This window comes from Nyctereutes procyonoides, unplaced genomic scaffold, assembly GCF_905146905.1.
Source record: "Nyctereutes procyonoides isolate TBG_1078 unplaced genomic scaffold, NYPRO_anot_genome, whole genome shotgun sequence".
Taxonomy (NCBI): Eukaryota; Metazoa; Chordata; class Mammalia; order Carnivora; family Canidae; genus Nyctereutes; species Nyctereutes procyonoides.
Window position 1 is genome coordinate 4,002,165 of NW_026575133.1, and position 25,051 is coordinate 4,027,215.

The following is a 25,051-nucleotide window of genomic DNA, read 5'->3' on the forward strand; positions in this document are numbered from 1 at the left end:
GCACGTTTGGCTTGAACAACAATAACCACAACCAGCATTTATTTAGCACTTGCTGTGTGTCGGGCAGTCCTCACAACCACCCTAAGAGGTGGGTGCATCCCTCTAAACGTGGGCAAACAGGTTTGGAGTGTAGGAAACCTGCCCAGACTGCAGAGAGGAAGTGGCATAGATGGAATTCCCACCCAGCCAAGGCAGCACCTTTCATTTGGGGAGAGGAATGTGTTCCTGAGGGCGCTCTTTCTCCACTCTATGAGAAGCATAAAGGAGGTATCTTCAGGCACCTGCAGGCACTGGGGACTTCCTGTCTCCCGGTGATAAATGGAGAGGCAGCTCTGAAGGCAGGTGAATCCGTTCTAACCTCACAGCCACCACTGTTTTATGGAGACCCAGGGAACTCCACCTTGGCCTCCCTCCTTCCCCAAAGAGAAGGATTTGGGGGTTTGGTACCTGAAAGGGAGACCAGTCTAGGTGATTTCTTTAAGAGACCTGGGGGGAGGGTTGTCCTATTCCTAGGTGGCTGCTATGCATGGGTACAGACTGCACCAGGGCACTGCGCCCTGGCCTAGAGCAAGGGGATACGGGAGGTCTCCCACAGGCGCCGGGCCAGCTCACTGGCCTGCTGCACTAGCACATCCGTGGGGATGACAGACAGGTGGAGGGCCAGCAGCTCGTGGCACTTGACAGCCTCAGCGGGGTGGCCCTTGCTATAGTAGCGAAGGAGCTTCCTGGAAAAAGAGGCGGGGGCAGGATTCAGGAACGCAGTCAGAGCAGCCCAGCACCTGGCCAGCAAAGCCCTCCCACCCCTTGTGGACCTAACTGCACGAGGCTCAGCCCTGGGCTGAATGGTCCACCCCTCGGGGCTCCCACTCCACATGGGGTCTGGCAGCGTCCAGGCTGAGGGATGCCACAGAGCCAGCAGGGAAGCCTGAGGGCCCCACCACACATACTGACAGGTGCTGCCAAGAGTGAGGCAACCAGAGATGGGCAGAAACCCAGGTGTGTTCCCCACGCACCCCTCTCTCACTGAACACTGGGCTGGGCAGGAAGGAGCTTCCACTGAGGGCTTCTTGGGAGGCATTCCCAAAGGAGGAGCTGCTCCCCTATGGGGGACAGGCACTTAGCTGGGCACCCACTGTTCCCAGCAGCCTTGTGCATCAGGGTCACCTGTAGTAGTCTCCTCCCAGCACACCGATGGAGGCCGAGTCATCTGAGAGGACAGGCACCTCTATTATCTGGAGTTTGTACCCCTGAGGAAGAGGAAGAAGGTCTTAAATGGGGAAGTGATGGTATGGTGGAAAGATTACGAGCAGGAGTCCGACACCAAGTTCAAGCCTGGCTCAGCCCTGCCTGGTGCATGCTCGCTGCTTGAAGCTCTTTTAACTTCGTTCTCTCATCTCTGAAGTGGGAATAACAGTAAGCTCCCAGTGAACACTGGAGGTGATGCATATAAAGTTCTGCGTATCCTGCCTGGTACACATGTGGTAGCTCACATCTATCAGTGCACGGACCTAGACCAGTGACAAGTACAAGCTCGGGAGGGCTGCTGGGAGGGTGACCCTGGGAGGTTTCATGCAGGGTCTCCAAGGGCTAGGCACTGTCAAAAGGCCCAAGTCTTTGCTTTGAAAGCCACTGAAATACCCAGGTTACAAAAAAGGAGGAGAATGGAATTAAGATTTGCAGGGTGGTCCCCTGACTGTTTCGGGCTCAGTCATGTGGGTTCCTCTCCACACTCACATGGGCACTCTGGGGCCCGTCCTGCAGGCAAGGAGGTGCACTCAGTGTGCTGAGTAGCTGCCCAAGACAGCACAGGTGCCAGCCTCCACAGCTGGCTCTGCCCCCACAGCCCTCCATTGGTCTGTCACTCCATCAGGGCCAGTCACGCACACAAGGCCCTGCCACCACCTAGAAGCTCAGGTAAAGGTTGTACACACATCCTGGGCACGGAGTGCAGACGGGAGCCTGCGAGCCAGGAGACCTGAGCCTGGGGTCTGGCCTCATCATTTATGACCCCAGTGGCCATGGCCAAGGCATCTGATGTCAAGGCATCAGTGTTTCTATCTATACAATGGGGCCAGTGATACCCGCCCCAACCACGGCACAGGCTGGGAGGCTGGGAGAGAGCCCGTAAGCACCTGCACTCTGGAAGATGCTGGCTATCGCCCTCAGGGCAGAGTGAAGGCGGGTTGCTGCCAGGAGCAGGAGAGGGCAGGGCCTGGTGGGCGCCGGCTGGAACTTGAGGGGCAGAAGCAACGCAGAGAGCCGGAACACTGACTTAGTGACAAGTGAGGAGAAAACAGAGAAACAGGAAAAGGAAGAGAGGGAGAGAGAGAAACAGCCAGTGAGCTCCCATGACCTATGCTTACACTGTAGTATGAGGTCTAGAGACAAGAACCGGGCCAGGAGGCCCTACTGTCATCTTCACGTTGGCAGGCTGCCTAACTGCTTTGAACATCAGTTTATCTGCCTCTACAATGGGAATGACAGCGTGCCATGCTCCCTAAGTCCGGCTGATGACACTGAAGCACACACGAGCGGCCTTTCTCATGGGGCCTGTGTCCATTTGCTCGTGGGTGACCTGGGCACTGCCTTGGATGACAGCACGAGTTTTCAGAGAGCTGCTGGAAGAGTCACAAAGCAGACACGACAGTGGGACCTCTGATGTTGGGGCCCAATGGCCACGCTTCCCTGTCAGCTCCGCCAGGGATGAGAAGAGGTGAAGAGACAGAAGACTGAACACAGCGCAGAAGGGAGGGACCTCGGAGCGAGCAGACAGGAAAGCACTTCGGTACTGTCCTGCTCCAGGACCTGGCCATACCCACCATCTCGTTCTCGAACCACAGGAAGTAGGAGAAGCAGAAGTCCCCCTCCCGGAACAGCAGTGTGGTGTAGCCCTTCTGCAGGTATCTGCGTGCCAGCCGGATCAGAGACCAGACCTGGGGGCGGGGAGAGAGAGTGCTCGTGGCCTTCCTGGGCCTCAACAGGGCCTGCAGGGTCGGCCCTCTCCCCACAGCAGGCCCCGGGCTCAGGCTCTCGCCTCTGGAAGAACAGCGCCCAGAGGAGGAGCTCCCGGAAGGCCAGGGGCTGCTTCTGCTCACTCGTTTTCTTAGTGCCAGGGCATGGCCTGGATCAGAGTGGGAGCTCAAAAAGAAATCATTATTGGATGGGTGGGCGGACTACCCTCCACCATTACCATGACAATAAAATATACGTAGAAACACCTCAAGTGACTTTTACTATGCACAGAAGCCATAAATTAGTAAACTTATCATTCAGCCCAGAAAATAGCCAAGGACACCATTAGTTAACACAAGGGGAGGTAAGTGTGTGGTCACCTGGAAACCCCTCCTACTGTCCAGGGCCACCCACTCACCCAGTCCCCTCCAGGGCCAGGTGTCTCCCACAGGTTCTATGCCAGGGAGGTGCTGTCAAGTGTTTGGACACACAGAGTACCCTGAGCCAGGCCTGTCCTCTGCTCCAGGGGTAAAGTCCCAACTAGGGCTCACCAAGAGGTCCGACACAAACACAGTAACCAAGGGACAATGCGCCTTATATCCCCTGGGTGACAGTCTCTGGCCTAATCCAAGGACTTTCTGATGCTGCCTGTGACCTGCCCGAGGGAGGACAGGCAGAGACAGCCTGACTCCTCCATTTCCTGGGGCTGGAAAAGCTCAGGGGAAGGCATGCATGATTCACGGCAAGCCTGACTACAGCATAATGTCTAATTACATCTGCAAACAAATACATGGATTTGCTGTATTTTCAAGAAAGCAATTTGACAACATGTATCAATAACCTTAAAAACATTCCTCCCATTTGACTTAGTAATTCCATTTCTGGGAATCCATATTGAGAAAATAATCAGAGATGAGGACAAAGATGGATGCACAAAGGTGTGTCCTGCAGAATTATTTATGACCCCGAGAGCCTGGAAACAATCTAACTGTTCAACATTGGGGAAATGGCTAAGGAAATTATGTTACATCCACATGATGGACTATTGTGGACTTGTTAAGAATCCTGTTTATAAAGAATTAATGACATGAGGAAATGCATCAGATAGAGAGTGAAAAAGTGGGTAAACACAACTGCATCTACGGAATGATCTGTGATAATGACCAACGGCAACAAACTACACAGAAAAATGCAAAGAAATGCCGTCAGAGAACCCCAACAACCTCCAGAAAGATGGCTGGAGAGGCTGATACCAGGGAATGCTCCATGAATTCCGTCTATCTTTGTGCCACATATCATGCTAAGTATTTAACAAATGGCATCTGAGGTGTCTGTAATCATTGCCACTCGAGGACATCAATGGTATCACTAGCCTCCTTTACAGATAAGCACATGGCCACTCAGACTAAGTACAGCCCCAGGCCACATGGCCAGGAAAAGACAGGGCTGGACTGCCTTCTGTCACTCTCTTGATTTTAACCATTAGTGTATACTTTATCGAGACAAATCTAAGTCTATGCTATACCACCTACGACACATACTAATATATAAACATGCACATACTAGTTTGCCTTGAGTCCATTAAAGAAAATACAAGAACCCTCAGAGAATGATTCTTTAGTACAAACCACCTGGTGTTAAATCCTATATTCAAACCGATTGACCTGGGGTCTCTTCTTTCCATTTGAGTTTAATTCAACAAATACTTCCTGAGACTTCTTTATGCCAGGCACAAAGTTAGGTCCTGGCTATTTCCCCCTCTGTCTGACTTTACTGCCCAGACGAGCTCATTCAGGTACATTAGAATATACCCAGGAAGGCTCCGTGTGGCCCTGGGTGCCAGGACCCTAGAGAGAGGAGGACCAGCTGCTATCCTTAGGAGCCTGTGGACCAGCTGGGTGCAGACGCTGACAGAAGAGTACAGTAAGGGTTAAGGCAGGTGTGCTCCAGGCTTCACAGAGGTCCCAAGGCTGGGAGGCATCAGCCCTTCCGGGACAAGGGTCAGGCTGGCAGGTCTCATCTGACAGGGGAGGGGGGGTGAATGGTACCCGGGCCAGGTGATGGTTACCTTGGTTCTGACGAAGGCAGCCAGAGGGCCCCTGCCCAACTCTGATGAAATCCTCTTACTGCTGCTGAGGGAAGGGGCCACCATCTGGCCAGTCGTACGGTCCACATAGATAAAATGCACCAAGCCTGGGAAGTCTTCTAGGTAGGTGAAGGTTGAGTTAAGGTGCTCAAAAAGCCAGGGACCAGGGAGGGTGCTACTCCAGCCTCCATCTAGGCTTCCGGCATGGCTCAGCAGCGGAGTCCAGAGGCCAGGCCTGCCATATACCCCCTTCTCCCCACAGCTGCCATGTCAGCCCCCGCCAAGGATCCCTGTCTTCCGGGAGCGTTTCACCTTTGAACCCTCCAACCCTGTGAAATGTTACGATGCACATACAGCGGATCCCTTGACACTAGCCCATCTAACCCGGGGATTCTCGACCCAACAGGAATAGTGTATGCTCATACTTTATCATTTTCATGAGGGAGGAGTTGAAATCACATACACGGTGAGGCTGGCGTAGAGCAGAGCTACCTAGCTAATGCATGAGCCTGGCTGACTGCCTAACCCACACCCCTCGGTGTGGTTTTATTCATGTCTCCACACTTCACCTTGTGAAGCTGGACAGTTCCTACTAGACAGGGAAGAGCCAACAAACATGGCAGGGTGGTGGCTGGTGGCTGAAGAGGGCCTCTGTCATCCCTTTCATATGCATTCTGAGGTCTTACTATAGGAAAAGCTGCTTTATGTAAAGTTCTAGGAGAAATCAGTATTTGATAAATCTAGTATTCCATAATAAAAGGGCCAAATAGGTCTTGGACAAGGTTTTTTAAACAGGGATAAGCATATTTGGTGCAGGCCTTCTCAGAGCCTTCGTGTTCCACTGTGTACTGTAACTTCTAAGGAGGGCATGGCCTGCCTACCTACCTGACCCCAGGACCCCTGTCCGTCCTAGAACACCTGTTACCACTTTGCTGGCTGGACGTCAACATCAACAATTGCCAAAGCTTTTATGACGTAACCATGGGACAGCAGGAATTTGTGAAATTTCCATCTTGGAGCCTTCCTACAGACAAGCCACCCATGACGATATTTCCTATTCTCCTTTGGAGTAAAGGAGCTGAGGCAGTGGAGTACACCCGCTTTTTCCCAGAAGCCCGCAGTCCTACCGAGGAGGCAGGTGAGGGGATGTGAGGGGCTCGGCGTGAGGATATGACACCATGGTGACGTTCCTCCTACTCTTCACCAACAAGAATTCCCTCCAGTCCATCAGCTTTTCTCTGCCGAGGAAGCGGGGAGGCGGGTTCTGGTGCGGTGTCCCCCCACCCCTGCCCGGCCACTCTGGCTCCCCAGGGCCCCACCCACACTTACTGCATGGTGGCCTGGACCTGGTGCTGCAGCTGCTGGGGCAGGTGCGGGCCCCCACGGCCGGGAGCTGTGGTCAGGAAGCTGAGCCGGTAGATGGCACAAAGCTGCCGCTTCACCTTCGCACAAGCCTGGAGCAGCCTGGTGCCCGGAGAGGGTAGCATGACCGCAGGAAGGGCCCGGAGGGTGGGCCATCCGCATGCGAGCGGAGGACACACACTCGGGGCCGCACTCATCCCATGGGCGCCCCTGTTCCAGACCAGTGACAGACGCAGCTGCTGAAGCACACCCTTGTCCTCAGAGGGACAGGAAGGAGCCCGTTCTCCCCCTGGTTTCCTCCAATGTGGTCGAAGCTCCTGGAATCTCACCCCATCCCATGGTTTATGCAGAAATGAGGGGAGGTGTACCCTTCAGGGCTGAAGCTGGGTGGGAACTTGGCCTCTGCTCCACCTGCAGCCCCTCTACCTCCCAGTCTCCCTCCAGCATCTGCGGCCCGGATGGACTCCTCTCTCTGGGAAGCCCCTCCTTCCTGAGCATCCTCCTCTCCCTCTTGGCCTGGAGGAAACTGCCCCTGTCCAGATGACTCTCCCCATCCTCAGAGCTGACCACTCACTCCCAGGACGATCCAGGTTCGCTTCTGGAGAAAGCCTTGCTCTTGAACTCCAGCCAGGTGCTCTGTAGGATGAGGGACAGGGTGGCTTCCTGACGATGGCCCCACAGTGACGTCCAGGGGAGCCCCTTGTGACACTGGGCTCTAAGAGGGACCCACACCCCCCGACTGCTTCAATATTTAGGCTCAACACACAGTCGAAAGCTGGCTTTCTGGTAGCTTTCTGGGGTACCCCCCACCCCAGTTCCTTGCATCTCACCATACCCACCATTCTCTTCACTCAGCAGGCATCCCTTTCAAGAGCAGTTTCCATGTAGCAAGCACTGGGCTCACTGCCTTGCTGGACTAATGCTGTCAGAGGGACATCCCAAAGAGGTGCGGCCATGGGGTAGGCACTGGGGTGCTAAGGTGGGGCCCTGGCAAGGTCCTTAAAGGGGGACCTTGCATTCTACCCCCAGTGTTGACTGTGGTGGCCTGGCGCACCATGAGACGCTGGGAGCACACCTCAGAGCAGCATCTAGGTCTGAGTCTGAGCTTCTCTCACTTGCTCAGTCTCCTCCAATCTTTCTCCTCATTTTCAGATGCACATGTATGGCAGCCACAGTGAATCTTGGGTTCTCAGACAGACCCAAGCACGACCAGCTGCTTCCCCTGGGTGATCTACCCCTCCCAAACTCCTTCTAGGCCCCCCACAGAGACTATGTGTTTCTACTGTTTATGTCTCACCAGGCCTCATCTCTGACCTGGACTCTGGGCCCCTGAGGTGGGGTGTTGGCTGTGTCCTGCACTTGTGTGTGAGCTGCCAGACTGTGAGGGGTGCCAGGCCCCAGCCGCTGGCCCTGAGTAATCTGAGCCCTGGTTTCCTCACATAAAATACAGGAATTAGAATTCATATCCTGCCAAACTCACACCAAAATGCTCTGAAAATACTGAGTTTCTGTTATCATTTCATGATGAGGGTCACAGGCCTATGGTGGGGCAGCAGCAGGAACCAGAGCTTCGGCCCCTCACCCAGCATGGACAGAACAGACCCCCCTCCCCCAGCCCTGCCTCCTCTCCTGGAGGCCGGCATATTCGGAAATCAGATCTTACCTGAATCTCTTGCCCCCCACGATTCTTGACAAACTTGTCCATCCTCTGACGCAGGTCCCCCATGAAGAGGTGGGAGCGCAGGGTGTTCCCGGCCTCCTGCCCCTCCTTCAGCTTCTTCTCCAGGAGAGAAAACCCCTCCAGCAGCTGGTATAGAACAAGGGCCAGGGGGGTGCTGGGGCCCTAGGGGAAGAAATACAGGGCAGGAAGAACAGGGGTACCTTGTGGAAAGGTGTCAGGGCTGGGGCATGGCTGAGGTTGATGGGGGTTGCTCCCACCTTGGTCAGGAGCACCATGTTGATGCCTGGCCACAGGGGCAGGCAGTACACAGTGTGGGGCACCATGGGGCAGTGGTTCTCTTTCACGTTGGCATCCAGGAAAATCCTTCTGGGGCGGGAAGCAACTAGGGTATGAGGGACCAGTGTCTGGAGGCTGTCTTCAGTGATCTGTGGAGAAGAGATGCCACTGGGAGGGCTGGGGTGGGGGAGGCTGCTGGGCCTCTGCCCATGTGCCCACCCACGGTTGCCCATTCATGGTCTCCCTGTGAACCAAGGGGGTAGACACTTTAGCTCCAAGAAAATCCAGTTCTTAAATCCCTGCGCTGTTGTGATGGCCCTGCTGTTCGTCTCATCTCTTGAGCCCTTCCACCTGGAGTCAGGACTGGATGGCAAGCAGGGCCCACGGAGAACAGAACTGGGGAAGGTGGTAGAAAAGAGGATAAAGGGGCAGAAAAAGTCAGGGCTGGGGGCAGCTCCCTCCCAGGCCTTCACTGAGACCAAAGCATTCCAATAACAGGGTCATGCTACACAACCTCACAGCATCTGGACAGCAGGTCCCATGGGGGAAAACTGAGGCGTAGAAGGACTAAATGAGCAAGACTCCAGCCTTACTAAATAAGAAAGACTTTAGTGGGAAAAAGTAGAGAATTCAATCACCAGAGATGCCCCAAGACCTTGTCCATCGGGGAGGTGTCACAGTCTTAGTTGTAACAGCCAAAAGCTGGCAACAACGTACTAGTTGCTATGCAGATTTGCCAAATCAGTAATAGAGGCATGTGATGGACTCTTAAAGTCAGTGCGGAATAAATGGAAAAATGCTTAAGGAAATGTAATGAAGTACATGAGGATTCAAATTTGGTAAAAGAGGAAAAATATATACACCATATGTGTCAGTACACACACACACACACACACACACACACACACACACACACGTGTATGTACCTATATGTATATAAAATCAGAGGGAAGACCAGAAAGAAACACCCAAAGATCTTAATAGTGCATCTGAGGGAAGGACTGAGCATTATTTTTATTCCTTTTCCACACTTTTATACTTCCCAGTTTTTCTACAGCAAACATGTTTATTTCCTCATTTGAAAAAATCATTAAAAATCAAAGTGGATGTTTAGTCCCAACAATAGTGAGGAGGGTGAGATCTCTCAGGAGATGAGGCCACCCTTCGTCCACCACCTGCCTGGCCCTGGCCCCTGGCATGAGCTCTGTCCCCATGCTGACCAGCCCTGAGGTGACAGAGGAGGGCCAGCCTCGTGCGGAGTCCTGGGGAGGAGACACCTCAGAGCCCCCTGTGCTCAGGGGGCCCTCCCTTTCCTGGGAGAAACTCACCTGGACCTGAGGAGCATCAGTTGGGGGGGTGCCTTCATCCAGCCAGACGGTGCTACCTACAGGACACAAGAAATAAGGTAACATAGATAATGAAAACATGAATAACAGCCCAATGGCATGTCAGAAATGGGGGGGGGGGGAGGAGCAGAGGGCCTGGCAGGTACAAGGGCACCAAGTGGGGGCTGGAGCAGTACTGCCCTGCTCATCTCATCTGACCCCAGGCCAGCAGTGCAGGGTGCACTGTACAGTCTCATAGTTAAAGCGGCCTGGGGAAGAGTTGCACCCCCCAGGGCCCGCTGTTGGGTGCAGGCTCCTGAGGATGGCAGGGGGGAGGTGAGGCATGTTCTCCTCAGCCCCTCCTTGGCCCCCTGAGCCCTCTCCTTGATTCCACCCTCTCACTCTTTCAGGTTTCTCCCTGTCTACCACAGGGCCTCTTCCCCAGGAGGCAGCACACTTGTTCAATCAGCAAACTTTTACTGAGCACCTACTATGCCCAGAATTGAGCACATCTCTTTTCCCAGTAGAGCTCACAAAAGCTTACTGAACCCACTACGTATTTGAAATATTACGTTTGTAATAATACTCTTCTCTCTTATATTTCATTGCAAATAACTACTATTTATAATCATTTCTCTTGGGAAGCCTGTTTCTACGTTTTGAACACCTGATTTACAAATGAATGAGTACAACTTCAAGCCTTTTGTAAGCGGTGAGTTCCAGGCACTGTGAAATGGCATTATTTACAGCTCTGAGGCATAAAAACTAACCATGGAGAAAGAGGCCAGGAGGAGGACTGTGATGAATGAGGGAAGGGAGTAGTAAGAAGAAAAGGGAGCCTTGGTGATCACCCCAGAGTGGTGTTTTTTGATGTGTTCTGGGCTCCTGGAGAGCTTACAGACTCGAGGGTAGCTACAGAACCCAGCCCTGGAGAGATGTGCAAGCCCACAGGAGTTGGTGCACAATCTCAGAGGTCCCTGGTTCCAGGTTCCTGGTAGCCCATCCAAAGACTTAAAGTTAAGAACATCTAACCTGCTGGTTTTCAACTGTGGCTGCACATGAGAGCTTTTAAAAATCTGGATGCTAGGCCATGTCCCAGACCAATTAAGTTTGAATCTCTGGCACAGGCAAGCCCAGCTTCAGTGGTTTTTAAAGATCCCTAGGTGAGAACATGGGGGAGGGCTGGCAGGGCTGAGAACCACTATCTAACCTACATCTGTGCAGTGCTGGTTCCTACTCTGAGGCTCACAAGCCACACGGGGCAAGTCTCTAGAAGTATTCACATCTGGGTCCCAGCCCTCAGACTATAGCTTAACCGGTTTGGCTGAAGTGGCCTGGGTGATTCTAATGTGCAGCCAGGGTTGAGAACCAGTGGTTTAAGGACACCACAGAGCAAATTCATTTCAAAACTTAGTCCCCAGAGGGTGCCTGGGTGGCGTAGTGGTTGAGCATTTGCCTTTGGCTCAGGTTGTGGTCCTGGGGTCCTGGGATTGAGTCCTGCATCGGGCTCCCCGCAGGGAACCTGCTTCTCTATCTGCCTGTGTCTCTTCCCCTCTTTCTGTCTCTCATGAATAAACAAATTTTAAAAATCTTAAAAAAAAAAAACCTAAACTAAAAACAAAACTCAGTCCCTGAGAAATGTCTTCCGAAACCCTGGCCTTCTTCTATTAGGTCACACAAACGATACAATCATTCCTTCTTCCCAAGAACTTCAGAGAGGCTACAACAGGACAGATTTTGGCTTTTTTCTCGGCAATGTTATCTATTGTTTTGTTAGCAACATTTTGAATATTTTGTATCTCTTTTTATTGTTCACTCACCCACATAATCTGGAAAAACAGGTATATAAATTGAATATCTGTATTCAATTATACTTGAAAGTCATTATATACTTGAAAACAAACTATTATTAATTTTAGTTTCTTATTGATTACCCCCCAAAAAAACAGAGAATACACCTAGGGGAAATGAATTTTTAAATGAAATCAGCTTGTCACACAGCTTTAGGTCTCATTTGAGTGGCTGCACTTTCATTCACACTGGAGCTGGCAGGGTGGGCAGAAGGGGACCTGCAGGCGGCATCCTGTGCTCTAGGAATCTGGGTGTCTGTGCCTGGGCCTCCTCCTGTTCCTGCCCAGGCCTCACCTGAACTCTGCTCCCCAGGAGAAGGAGCTGGTGTGAAGTACTCCTCAGGGAGGGAGAAGCTGTCAGTCTCCTGGGAGGGAGAAGAGGGCACCTTGAGCTGAGGGCCGGGAGAGCCTCTCCTAATGGGCTCAACCTTGGGCTCCTCTCCCCTCCACATGGTGGGCACAGAGCACACACAGTTGTTGCCGAACTCCTCCTGGGCTGGGCTGTGGAACCAGGGCTCCAGGTCTGCTGCACAGGGATGCTCTGGCTGGACCGGGGCTTCCGTGGAGAAGGCTGCCATGGGCAAGGGAGACCCAGTTAGAGCTCCTCTGAATGGCTCCTCCCTTCCATCCCTTCTCCCCACGGAGGAGCCCTATAACCCAACCCCTGTGCCTCCCACTGCCACCATGCAGCCCTGGGTGGGCATCCTGACTTTCCACAGATGTTTCCATTCCAGGTGGCCTAGTCTTTCTCAAGAACCACCAAAATTCCCCAAATTCCAACACACTGGCAACCAAACCACCATCAATAATGGGGCCAATGTTGGCGATGGTGGTGGCTAGCACCTACAAGCACCCCAGGCATTGGTTGGGCCCTAGTTAAACTGTGCCCTTTACTCCTCCAAACAACCTTTATCCCATTGCACAAATAAGGGAATCAAGGCTTAGAGAGGTAAGTACTCTGAAAATCTGTACTTTTCACTGATTAAATCTCATGCATTCTAGAATCTGTTATATCTGAAAACAACAGGAAGTCTAGGCCAACCACATGCCCAGAACTGTGATGCAGAAATACAGCCTCCCCAGCAACCTGCCAGACTGGGTTTCAGAGCTGCCCATGGAGCCGGCCCCAGACCTGAGGGTCATCATCGTCCACTGTGCTCTCACTGGGGTAGAGATCCTGGACCAGGAGAATGAGGGCGAGGAGGTCGGCTGGGCGCAGGGGGCTGGCATTGTGGCTGCAGAGAGAATGTACAGCTGTCAGCACCCAGGGTAGGCAGGCTGAGGGAATCTGGAGCATCGCCCCTGCTCTCGGAATTTATGAACGTGTCGGCTAGCTTCATCCTTCTTGGAGAAAGGCAAGGTACAAATAAAATTAACTAGTTCATTAATTTTTAAAATAAAACTTGGTGTGTGAAAGAAAAAAAAAATCTGGACCAATGTGAAAGCACTGGGGACCAGTGGGGAAATTCTAAGATTCAGATTTGGAGGCAGCGTTCCAGGAAGACCTAATTCAGAGAAGAGAATGAGCAGAGAGTGTCAAGAACTGAAGAGTTAAGTAAGTTGCAGGGAAGAGATGGGTCCCGAAGGTCTTCTTGGCTGGGGAGGTGGTGCTTTCCAGGCAGAGGGAATAAGGGGTAGGAGTCTGGGCCACCCCGCCTGCCAGGACCAGAGCTCACCTGGAGTAGAAGGCCAGCAGCTTGGAGTGCACGAGCAGGAAGGCGTGCAGGGCCTCCTCGCCGGCCCTCTCAGGGCTGGAGTTGACAGCCTGGATGACGTGCCGCTCCAGGGTTTCTATGCACAGCTCACAGAGCTGTGGGTGAATCAGCCGCTCCACAGCCTGGCGGGCAGGGAAAGGAAGCCAGGTCACCTGCCACCCTCCCCAGTGCCAGGTCCTGGGTGCTGGGTATATTCGCTTGGTTCATGCTGAATGGATGCTATTTGCCAGACACTCGGGAACAGGGTGACTTGGGGCAGCCTTCCTGGGGCTTATGATCTGGTCACTAGACTTTACTGGGTGAGACAGACAATATCCAAAAATCTGCCAACTCTAATAAGTGCTGTGTAGGAAACACCTGGTACAGAACAGTGCCTGCTTGGGTAGGGTGTCCAAGGAAAATGTCCTTGGGGAAGTGACCTCTAAACTGATATCTAAAGAACAAGAAATCCTGTCAGAGAGAGTGGAGGGGGAGAATGCTGCAGGCTGAGAAAAGAGCATATGCAAAGGCCCTGAGGTGGGAAGAGAGTTTGGAGCAGTGCTTTCCAACTGATATATAAGGCAAGCCCTATGCATAACTTAAAATTTGCTAGTAACTACATTTAAAAAGTAAAAAGAAATAGGTGAAGTTAATTTTAATAATTTATTTACCCAATATATCTAAAATCTTATCACCTCAGCATATATTATAAAAGCATTATCAATGGAATGTTTGACACTCCTTTTCTGTACTAAGTCATCAAAATCCAGTATATATTCTACATGGACGATGTAACTCAATTTGGACAAACTATATTTCAAATGTTCAATAGCCAAATGTAGCTAAATATCTGAACTGGACAGAATTAATGTCAAGTACTCCTGAAATGCAAAGAAGTCCTGGGTGGCCAGTACACAATGAGCAAGGGCTGAGGGACATGAGATGAGGGTGGGGTGAGTCCTGTAGCAGCAGCTTATTATACAGGGCCTGGTAGGTTCTGGATTTTATTCTAACTGCATTAGTCCATCTCTTACAAGAAGCTTTTCCAGATGTCTCAGAAAGAGCTGACCATGCCATCTTTGTGCCACTGTAGATGTGGATGGGAAACCCAAAGTGGCAGCGCCCAGGATGCTTTATTGTATTTTCAGGTGTATTTGTATGGCTGATTTCCTCTCAAGGGCATGGATTGTGTCTTTATTCATCTCTGTTCCCAGGGCCTGGCACACCTCTTAGCATACAGTAGGTACTATACATTTATCAGAGGAGTGAGTGGGGCGTGAAAATGAATCCTTCAGATCTATTTTCCAGTTCACTTATTCTCTTTCTAGTTATGTCTCATCTACTATATAACCCATCCCTTGAGGTTTTTAACAATTATGTTTTTATTTCTAAAATATCTACATGAGTTCTCCTCTAGTTTTTACATGTTTAAATATTTCAAAGTTATTTTATATTCTGTACCTAATAATTCCAGTGTATCAAGCTCCCTGGGATCTAAATCTATTGCTGACTGATTTTCCTCTCACTTGTGGTGGCTCATGTCCTTGTGCATCTGTTAATTGTGAGCTCATATTTATTTGCTCTGGACCTGTCCTCTAAAGCAGTAGCTTTCAAAGTGCAGTTCCTGGACCAGCATACCAGCTTCACCAGCAAAGTTGTCAGAAATGCAAATTTTAGGGTGTCTGCGTGGCTCAGTCAGTTGGGCTACTGCCTTCAGCTCAGGTCATGATCCCAGGGTCCTGGGATTTGAGCCCCGCATCAGGTTCCCTCTTCAGTGGGGAGGCTGCTTCTCCCTTTTCCCCTGGCTTGTGCTCTCTCTCTCTCAAATAAACAAATAAAATCTTTTAAAAAAGATCCTCATACAACCCCACTATGAGAAAAGTGAGGCCTGGCAACCTTTACCTAACAAGACTAGATGATTCGGATGTACAGTAAGGGTGAGAACCACCAATCTGGAGAAAATCTGTGTTTGTCTACACAGGGAGCCAGGGAGTGGTAGGTCTGGGCTTGATGCAGGGAGTCTCAGGCTCAGCTCCCCCCACAGCTGAGGACCAAAGTTAGTGTTCTGGTTACAACCAGATGTTGTAATGGTGTGTTATCACCATCTGCACTCAGGCAATCTTGCCTTCAGTGTTGCTTAGTTTTCACTACTTTTCCACACTAGTTTCAGCTCAATATAATTTTGGGGCGGGGAGGTCAGAATTGAGGGTTATCTTCAGGATTTCTGTAATTTACTGTGAGCCCAAATTTGCACTAAAAAGCCTATTTTACCTAGATCTCACTGTTTTATCATAGGGAACACAGCAGAGCATCTAACCCACCAGGTGGCCACAAAGGGCAACCTTTGAAATGCAACAGTTTGGTGGTCTGCCTATGACAAGGCACTCACAATAGGGATGTGCGAGTCAAAACATGGCCCAAAAGTTCCTGAGCCCTCCGACCTGACTCTCCTGGGGCCTGAGCACTCCCACACCCTGCAGTCACCTCCACAGCGAAGCACTGCTCCTGCTCCCGCAGGCGGCCATAGGTCCACAGCAGGCTCTGGAAATGCTCCCATACTTGGGCACGCTGCTCCAGGTCTGGGGGACGCAGCCTGGGGGCAGAGTAAAGAAGACCCTGAGAAAGCTGCTTGTCCCCACCTTGAACCACAGGAGCATAGCTCTCTTTGGGGCTGGACGAGCTCCTGTGACGTGGGCAAAGGAGCGGCAGAGGCCGCCAAGCACAGAAGGGCCAGGCTGTACGATGGACGTGGAGTGGGATGCTTGAACAGACCATTTCACTTCTCCGGCTGCCCCTGCCCCCCCAGACCTACAATATGAAGCCAGATAGAAAGACCCAGGGACAGGGAGTAGGTGAACAGCTTCACAGAGGCCAGGCACACATAGCACGGCCTCGAGAAGGTGCTTAGCATAGGACTCAGAGGGGACCACAGGAGGACTTACTCCTTCCGGATGAGCTGGCCATCCACGGTGACCAGCCCAAAGTGGACCTCAAACAGGTACTTGAGCACGCACAGCTTCTGCCGCAGGTCCCCCTCACCCTCACTGCGGTCTCCATTGATGGCAATGAACAGGCATTCTCCAAACTGTAAGCAGAGGGGGCGGGTGTCAGCTAGCCCCAGGGACCCTGCACCAGTCCTGATCCTCGGGAATGGCGAGGGGAGGCTTAGAGCCCCAGGGGTTCAGGGAAGGCGTGGCTTTTGCCTTCTAAAGGAGTCTAAAATTTGAGGTAAGGGAGAGGTGTGTGGACAGCCCATGGAGCATAGGGAAGAGGGACATGGGCTTGGGCTACACACTCACCAGGTGAAGAACGTACAGAGAGCTGCCGTTTTCTGTGGAGAAGCAGGTGTACGTATCTGAGAGCTTCTCCAGCATAGTCATGGAGGAGATGATGACTGGAGCCAGGAGGGTGCTGAGCTGGTCCTCCAGGGCAGGAAGCTGCAGGATGGGAAGGAAAGAACGCTGCTCAGAGTGCCAGACCCCAGCGACAGAGGAATGAACAGGACCCAGGCCTCCCCAGCGAGGGTCTTCACAGTTTTAGACATGCCTGGAAGGCACCACAGTCCTGACAGAGAAGAGGGCAAGAGGACACTGCCCCCTACACCATGGGTGGCAGTTAGAAAAGGCTGGGAAGGCTCAGCCAGATTCCCGTGCTCTTCCATCTCTGAATCTAGAAAGAAACAGTAAGGACTGAGGTCACCTCTCCACACTGGAATGTCTGGGGGGCATTTAATGGAGAATAGACGAACTCTAAGGAAGTTCTCTATGTGTCCCAAAGTCCATGCTTTTTGTTGGGAGTTAAGTCTACTTTGGGGGAACATATCCTAAAAAAAATGAGCAGGGATAGGGCAAAGACCCACACACAATGATGTTCACTACAGTATAATTTACAGCAGCAAGCAGCTGTAAAAAACAGAAATGCCCAGCACCAGTGCTCACCTAAATGATGGAAGGATATATAGCCATCTAAAATATTGGAGTGTTTTGATGACATGGGAAATTCCTCTGATACTATGTTAAAAAAAAAAAAGTTGTGAATAGTCTGTATTTAAAAATGCATAAAAAAAACAACGTATTGAAAAAAAAAACATTAAGAAAGTCAATGCTACGCTGTTAGTTATTCCTTCTGGCAGAGAGAGTATGAGGGACCACCCCTCCTTGCTATGTTCTGGATTGTCCTGATCTCCCTAACAAGCCAACCTTCCCTTGTACAAGCTCTTCTTCCAACTGTTCTCTCTGCCCCCCAAAATAAGGAACACAACAAACAAAACCAAGAGAAACTGGACAAATCTGTTGAAAAATCTGGGAATACAACTGGCATAAAGCCAGCAGAATGGTCACCACTCAAACCTGCCTCACTGCAAGGGGAAGACAGGGGATAGCTGACCTTCCCCATGTCACCTTGGGAGTCTTGACTGAAATACAGAGAAAGCCAAATCCCGAGCTTGTGAAATCTGGAAGGAGAGGAGGAAGACCCTGCCTTGAAAAGAAAAACAGGCAGCCTGCTGGGGCAATGGCAGCATTTACCACAGAAACTCCATCAGCAGCAGCACAGTAGTGCGAATTTCCTTCCAACCTTCTCAGTGCTCAGCAACTGACTGGCAACCGAGCTGGGTCCTGCTGCTCCGGGGTCTGCTTGGCAAGCTTTAGCAGTGGTTCCTGTCCCCCACCTGGGTCTCAGCTCTGCTGGCCTCTCTCCTGTGTTTATGGGCACCCGGGTCACCGTCTATCATCCCTTCCCAGCCCTAAGTTCTGTGAGAGCAGGCTTGTGTTGCTATTTCACTGATTCACCCCCGGAAGGCTGGTACACAGTATGTTCTCAATTAACATGCGTTGAATGAATATCCCTCCACATAGGCAAACATTTGTTGAATTATTCATGCACCACAATTTTCTTGAGCTGTCATGAATGAATTTGGTTAACAGAAAGTCACTTAAAAAAATCTAGATTGTGTACAGCAACTCCATTTTTAAAGTAGTTGCTTTTTCTGCAGGTGTAGCAAGAATTTTTTTAAAAGGCTAGGGAAGATGAAAATATTTGGCGTAGATGGAGTGTAAAGGAATAACTATTACTTGGAATTATAAAGTGGTACATTATCTCTGAATGGCTTTTGAATCAATGTTTCTATTTATAGGAAATTATCCTAAGGAAATAATGGGATGTGGGATCAAATTCAAGCATAAATGTTCCCTACAGCAATAGTTTTAGCAAACTAGAAGCAATATACACGTCTAGTATGGGAAACATGGTCAGATAAATGATACATTTATTTGTACACTGGAATATAATGCTTCCATTAAGATTTATGTTTTTGAGAATATTTAACAAAAAGGAATACTGCTTTTGATATAATGGCAAATGGGAAAAACAGGAAATAAAACTGTAAATGTGGTATGATCCCAACTACGCATAAAAGATAAAGACCCAAAGGAAATATGTAGAAGAGCTAATGGCTCTGGTACTAGAATTATGGGTCATTTAAAAACGATTTCTCTGTATTTCCAAATTTCCTACAATTAATTCATGTTATTTATAGAATCAGGAAAAAAAGAAACGTTAGGTACATAAAAAATAAAATTTTGAAGGCATTTTTTTCTTTACATTAGTCATTTAGGAACTGAAAAATCAGGAATTTTTTCCTTTACAAGATTTTTAATAATGAGGAAGATAAACACTATCACATAACTTGCTTTTGTTTTATTCATTCATTCACCTATATATTAAGTGACTTTATGTCAATATTATGGCAGGTTCTGGAGATACAGAGGTCTGCTGATAGTTTCCTTCTTCAATTGACTTGATTAAAATAGTTTAAGAATGAAAATATTTAAAAATTCTTTAAAAAACTGTAAGTATCAGGGTGCCTGGGTGGCTCAGTTGGTTAAGCATCAGACTCTTGATTTTGGCTCAGGTTGTGATCTCAGGGTCCTGGGATCGAGCCCCGCATCTAGCTCAACACTCAGTAGGGGAGTCTGAGATTCTTTCTGTCTCCCTCTGCCAACTCATACTTTCTCTCTCTATAATAATGTTTAAAAAATGTATGTATTGACTGCTAAAAATAAAAGAACCTAAGAGACAGACTTGTTTTTTAGCTTAAATAAAACCACTAAAATGTCATGATCTCTGATATCTTTATTCCCAAAGTCTGTGACAAGAATATTGGTGATGTTGAGGTGGATTAACCTGCTGAAGCGGAACTGGCTCAGCTGGTGATTAAGCCCAGCAGAGCGAGAAGGGGACTGGCAGGCCACCAGTCTGTGCTGCTGCGGAAATGTGAGAACCCTCTCTGCTGCTTTCCCTGCAAAAATTTTTAATCCAAAATTCATCTGGAAAAAATTTCCAAAATACAATACTCCTTAAAAATATAGAATAGAAATTATAAGTGAAAATTACAACTATCTCTGAGCTGAAATATTTCAAAGCTACCCTGGACATCCTCATACAAAACATAAATTTTAATCCATACTTTACATCATATATAAAAATTCAAAATGGATCATTAGATCTAATATAAAAGCTACAAAGATAAAACTTCCAGAAGACAATACAGGGAAAACTCTGTGATCTTGTGTTGGGCAAAGATTTCTCAGATATGACACCAAAAGTGTGATTCCCTAAAAGCAAAACATGGATTCACAGGAGTTAAAATGAAAAACTTCTGCTTTTCACAAAATACAGGCTAATGGATGTGAAGATAAAACACAGACTGGAAGAAAATATTCGCAAAACACTTACCTAATAAAGGACTTGCTCCAAACTACATATGTAACACTCTCAAAACTCAGTAAGAACAATAAGAAGTAACCTACCCACTAAAAAGATGGGTGAAATTTGAACTGACTGCAATTAAAAAAGATAGAGGGCAAATAAGCTCGTGAAATGATGTCAAAATCATCAGCCAATAGGACATGAAAATTAAGGCAATGAGATTCCAAGAGACACCGGTTAGAACGGCTAAAATTAAAAAGACCACAGCCCAAGTGTTAGGGAGGGAACGGAAGAAGTGGAATTCTCATACACGAGTCGCGGGCTATCATATGATACAACCCCTCTGGCAAAATCTGGCCGTTTCTCACAAAGTTTAACATATACCTACACGATCTAGCCATTCTACCCTAGGTATTTATTCAAGAAAAGTGAAAGGCGATGTCCACATAAAGACCTGAGAGTGAATGTTCACACTTGCTTTATTCGGAAGAGTCAAACGCTGAACACAGTTCCACCAACAGGTACATGGACACACAGTGGTGTGCCTACACGACAGACTGCCTCCCTCAGCAACGAGAAGGAATAACTACTGATACGTGCTATAACGTGGATAAATCTCAAAATTATGCTGCGAGAAAGAAGCCAGACCAAAATCAAACCCAAACCTTGTGTATATAATGTGTGATTTCGTTTACATAAAAGCCTAAGAAATACAAACTCCTCTGTTATGATAGAAAGCAGATTGGTAGCTGCTCAGCTTGGGGGAGGTGAGGGAGGGGTCACAGGTTCTGGGACAAAAATATGTTTATTTTATTGACTGTGACAGAATCACAGGTGTGTGTGTCAAATTGTACCCTTTGAGAATGTTCAGTGTACAGTATGTCAGTTATACCTTAACATAGCCGTTTAAAAAACTGATGTGTTAAGCTTATGCTAAACTTTTCAGGTAAAGAAAGTTAAGGACACCAAATGTCCCTGTTGTGTGATTAAAATTCTACCTCCTCCTACTGCTCTCATTTAGCCTGATGAGCCCTGGTGGAGTAGGGGTGAGGTCACTAAGTTGAGAGCATCAAGGGGCCAACCTCAGAGGACGAGCAGCTGGGTGTGCAGGACTCTGGGCCACAGGCACCACCGTCTCAGTTCCTCAGGGTGGGCAGGCAGATTCTCCCACTTCCTGCTAGTTCTGTGCTCTTCCCTCCCTACCCTGCACTCACCTCTTCGTCCTCATTCTCCAACTGCCCAAACTTCAGCCGCAGACTCGCCTCAAACTCCTCATCTGTCCAATAGAAGAGGACCTCTGCACCTTCTGTGGCCACCAAGACGCACTTCATCTGGCAGGAAGAAGCAAGGCTAAGGTCACCTCCCAGTCCCTTCATCCATAAGCTCAGCCTGCCCTGCAATCACCTACTGAGCCCTCACTGGGCACCAGGCACCACGACAGGGGCCTTCCTGCTGTTATTCTGTCATACCCTCCCAGGCCCCTGAGGAGGCAGGAATCTTGATCTTGAGTTACTCCCACTTCCTGGTGCAAGACTTAGCACAGCTTGGAGTAGCAGAGCCACTGGGATCTAAACCCGGGTCTAAGGCTGGGGCTCTTGCTTCCGCGTCTTCCAGCACTTCTCACCAGAGTGTCAGGCTCTTCATGGGCCTACCTGCACCAAATAGACAGAAGGACCCCGCTCCTGATCTGGACATGGAATCAACTGCACAGGAGAGGCAGCGAGTATCGTGCATGGCTCAGGGCGGTCAGCACCTGGTCTAGAATGGAGGGAGGCCAAGGCACCTCCCTCTGGGCACTTCAGAAATGTGTTCCTCCTTGAGGAAAAGACAGCTCCAGGAGACAAGTTCCAACACCCCCCCCCCCCCCCAGTGGTGGGTTCAGTGTGACGGAACTTCATTCCCAAGCTCCTTCTGCTCTGGGTGGAAACAGAGGCTGCCAGGATCGTGGCCCTCCCAAACCACTTTCCCCACCACCCACACCTTCTGTGCTACATGTTTTAATGCCTGATTATACAAAGTGTGTTTCATTATTCATCAATGGGGAGACTCTTAATCCAGAGCTTCCCACACTGTGCCTTTCACTCCTGGTGTGCAGCAAGACATTGATCCTCTCAACTCCTGGGGCAGCCCGCCCAAGCCAGGGGAGGCCAGGGTTCTCAGGCCAGCTACTTGCAGCTGAGAAAAACCCAGGCAGGGGCTTCACATCTTCTGTCCCTCAGTGTGCCACACAGATGAGATCACGTTGTACGTGTGCTGAGACATGACGATGACCAGAAAACTCTGCTCTGCCCCGAGTGGATGTCCAGTTTCAACAGGATCATTGTATCTTGAGGTCTCAGTCTCAGTTATCCTCTTCAGGATCCCTGATAGGTCCAGCCAGCTTAGTGGCACTTAGTGAATTCCTCCCAAATCTCCAGTGGGTTTATCAAGTCTAATTAGTTCAGAGCACCTGGTCTCAGGGTGGTTCCTTCACCATGGAAAAGAATGCAGCCTATTCCCATGGAATTGCTAAACACAAGGCAGAGACTGGGAGAACAACGGAGTGTGAAGTCAAGGTTGCTGGCTGAGGGCAGGTGGACCAGGAAGAGGTGGCTCTGGGACACCCAGGTGAGTGTGACAAAGCGGGGGAGGAAAAAAGGGGGCCTACAGGGGCCAGCCTGATGGGGAAGGAGTGTGTGTGCTGGGCAATGGAGGGCTACAGAATGGAGGCTGTGGTCAGCAGCAGCACCCCCTGGAGGCTGGGAAGGGTGTGAGGAGTGAGACGCTGGGCACAGGTGGGTGAGGTTAAGGATCCTGGTGGGAGGTAATTAGGGCCCACTTCTTGGCGGAGGCCAGGAGAGGAAGGGGCCGATTTAAGAGATGTAGCTTAGAGTCCTAGGTCTTGGTGAGGGCCTGGATGCAGGGAAGGAGAAAATAGGCAAGGTGACATCAGGAGGCAGAGCTGCGGCAGGGGTTGGGGAGGACAGGGCTCTGCAGAGCCAGGGAAGGCTCAGTCCACTGCCTGCCTCTTGCCCTGCCCGTGTACCACTCATTCCCCCAGACCAGCCCCGGAGTGGGTGGCGCATGCCTGGGTTCTGCCCCCAGGCCAGGCAGGATCATCTACCTTGAGATGAACAGCAGAGCCTCCAGACAGCCAGTTTCAGAAAGGGCTGCAGTAGACAGATTCGATGACCAGCTCATGGAGAGCGGCACAGCATCCAGGGTCCTGCAAATGCCTAAAACAGAGAGGTCATGAGGGCAAGCTGAGCCTCTCATCTGACTGCTGATCATCTCTGGGAGGACAAGCTGGTGAAGGACTCAGTGCTCAAAACGTGTCTCTGGAACACACACCCCACAGCCAGGAGGCGCCTGCCTGGTGCCCTGTATCCCACCACCCTGCCTTCCCACAACACGCAACACACACCAGGCCAGCACAGTCCTTTGGACACAGCAGGGGCCCACAAACATTAATTTCCACCTCCTGTTTCCTTCCGGGCACTCATTTTACCGTGGGTCACTGAGAACCATGATGTGGTCAGCAACCTTGCCCTAAGCAGCCCTAAGGATCTTGCTAGGAGAGACTGGAAACGGCGCAGCACATCCCAGCCCCATAGGGAAGCCCTCCTGGGAGGAGGAGGTGAAATCCTGGGACCATGAAATACCCCAAACAGAAGGCGCGGGAGACCCGGATCTAGCTTGGCCTCTAGCTTGGCCTCGGCACTTAGACCTCTGAGTCTCCAACCTCTGCCCTACCTCCCAGGGCTACGGTGGAACAATAGCCAGGCGGGGAGCAAACTCTGCTTTCTTACGTAGAAGTGGGCTTATTTTCCGTCCTTACTTCCCAGCTGCCCTTTGTCAAATAACAGGGTGAACCACGCCGGCTGCAGAATCATTTACATTTTGAGGATCAAAGGCCGGAACAACATGAAGCTGTAACCTCATTAGGAAACCAAACGTAGTAAGCAAGTAAGAGGCAAGAAAGGGTAGTTGGGGGCTCTGCATCTTTTGCAGCATGAGACCTGTGGCATCGCCCGCGTGACCAGCCCTGATGACACATTCCCAGAAGAAGGGAAATGCTTTTCCGCGGACACTAGGCTCCACTGTTTGATTCCCAAAGGCCGCTGCCAAGCGCACCTCGCCCGCGTCACCTCGCGCCTTCCCCGCTCTCCTCTCCGTCCCGCTCTAAGCAGGCGGCGCCGGGCCCGCAGGGAGGGCCCAGCCCCACGTCAGCGCCTCCGCAGCGCGCCCGCCCGCAGCCGCCGAGTCAGGCCGCTCCGCCCGGCCAGGCCCCCGCCCCGCCCCGCCCCGCCTCGCCCCGGCCCCGCCCGCGGGGCGCCCCGCACCCCACGAAGCTCACGGCGACCGGGCGGAGGGCCCGGCGGGGGGCGCCCGCCACACTCCGCGGCCGAGGAGACTCAGGGTCCAGAGGAGAAGCGGCGGGCCCCCGGCCCGGCGGGCGGGCGGACGTGCAGCCCCGGCGGGGCCGGCGCCCGCTTCCGGGAGGCCGCGGGGTTCCAGGGGGCGCCCAGGAGCCCGCCGCCCACGGAGGGGCCGCGGGGGGCGGCGCGCGGACGGAGGGCGGGGACCGCGTACGGCTCACGCCAGGCCGAGCGGGCCCGCGGGCGCGCTTCCGGGTGTGGTCACGTGACCGCCCGCGGCCCCGCCCCGCCGGGGGAGGGGCTGGGAGCGGGGGGCGGTTCCGCGGGTTCGAGCCCGGCCCGCGCCGCCACCCCCTTGAACCCCGGCGGCCGCGCGATTCGGGGTTCCTCCGCTTCCGGGCCCGCAGTCCCCCTGCCGTCCAGCAGCGCGCGGAGGCCCGCGGCGTCGGGGGCCGCTGCCCGCCCCGGTCAGGGCACCTGCCGCGCGCGCCCGCGGTTCCCCGCCTAGGCCCCGGGGACCTGTCCGCCTTAACCCCGCTTGCACAGCGCGGGGAGCAAGGCCCAGAAAGAAGAAATCATTCGCAGAGGGCCCGAGTTGGGATCAGAGCCCAGGCCTCCGGGCTCCCGCCCGCCCCTTCGCACCCTCCGGCTTTCCGGGCGAGGGCTGCCCTCCGCCGCGGTTCCCCGCGCCCCGGGGAGAAGACCGCCCGCGCGACGCTGGAGCTTCCTGATGAAAGCTCCCCAAGCCTCTGGGAGGCC

At 51.4% G+C, this 25,051-nt stretch overlaps 1 protein-coding gene across 7 annotated transcripts; it reads right to left on the reverse strand.

The window, feature by feature from the left end:
* Nucleotides 1–22: 22 nt before the first annotated feature.
* HPS1 (HPS1 biogenesis of lysosomal organelles complex 3 subunit 1) lies at nt 23–24,520 on the reverse strand. 7 transcript variants are annotated; one of them, XM_055299998.1, is made up of 20 exons: nt 24,271–24,520; nt 23,038–23,149; nt 21,149–21,265; nt 16,526–16,663; nt 16,169–16,311; nt 15,711–15,819; nt 13,209–13,369; nt 12,665–12,767; nt 12,005–12,103; nt 11,828–11,897; nt 9,686–9,741; nt 8,339–8,506; nt 8,064–8,243; nt 6,975–7,036; nt 6,368–6,502; nt 6,211–6,276; nt 5,021–5,165; nt 2,820–2,933; nt 1,165–1,247; nt 23–725 (listed from the first exon to the last, which is right to left on the reverse strand). In XM_055299998.1, exons 3-20 carry the CDS (start codon nt 21,263–21,265, stop codon nt 563–565), a joined length of 2,112 nt encoding a protein of 703 aa, XP_055155973.1. In that variant the 5' UTR covers nt 23,038–23,149; nt 24,271–24,520; the 3' UTR covers nt 23–562. The 7 variants fall into 7 exon arrangements, with proteins under 7 accessions (XP_055155973.1, XP_055155972.1, XP_055155970.1 ...); XM_055299997.1 differs by having other exon boundaries at nt 24,257–24,520; XM_055299995.1 differs by lacking the exon at nt 24,271–24,520 and adding an exon at nt 24,048–24,194.
* Nucleotides 24,521–25,051: the final 531 nt, after the last annotated feature.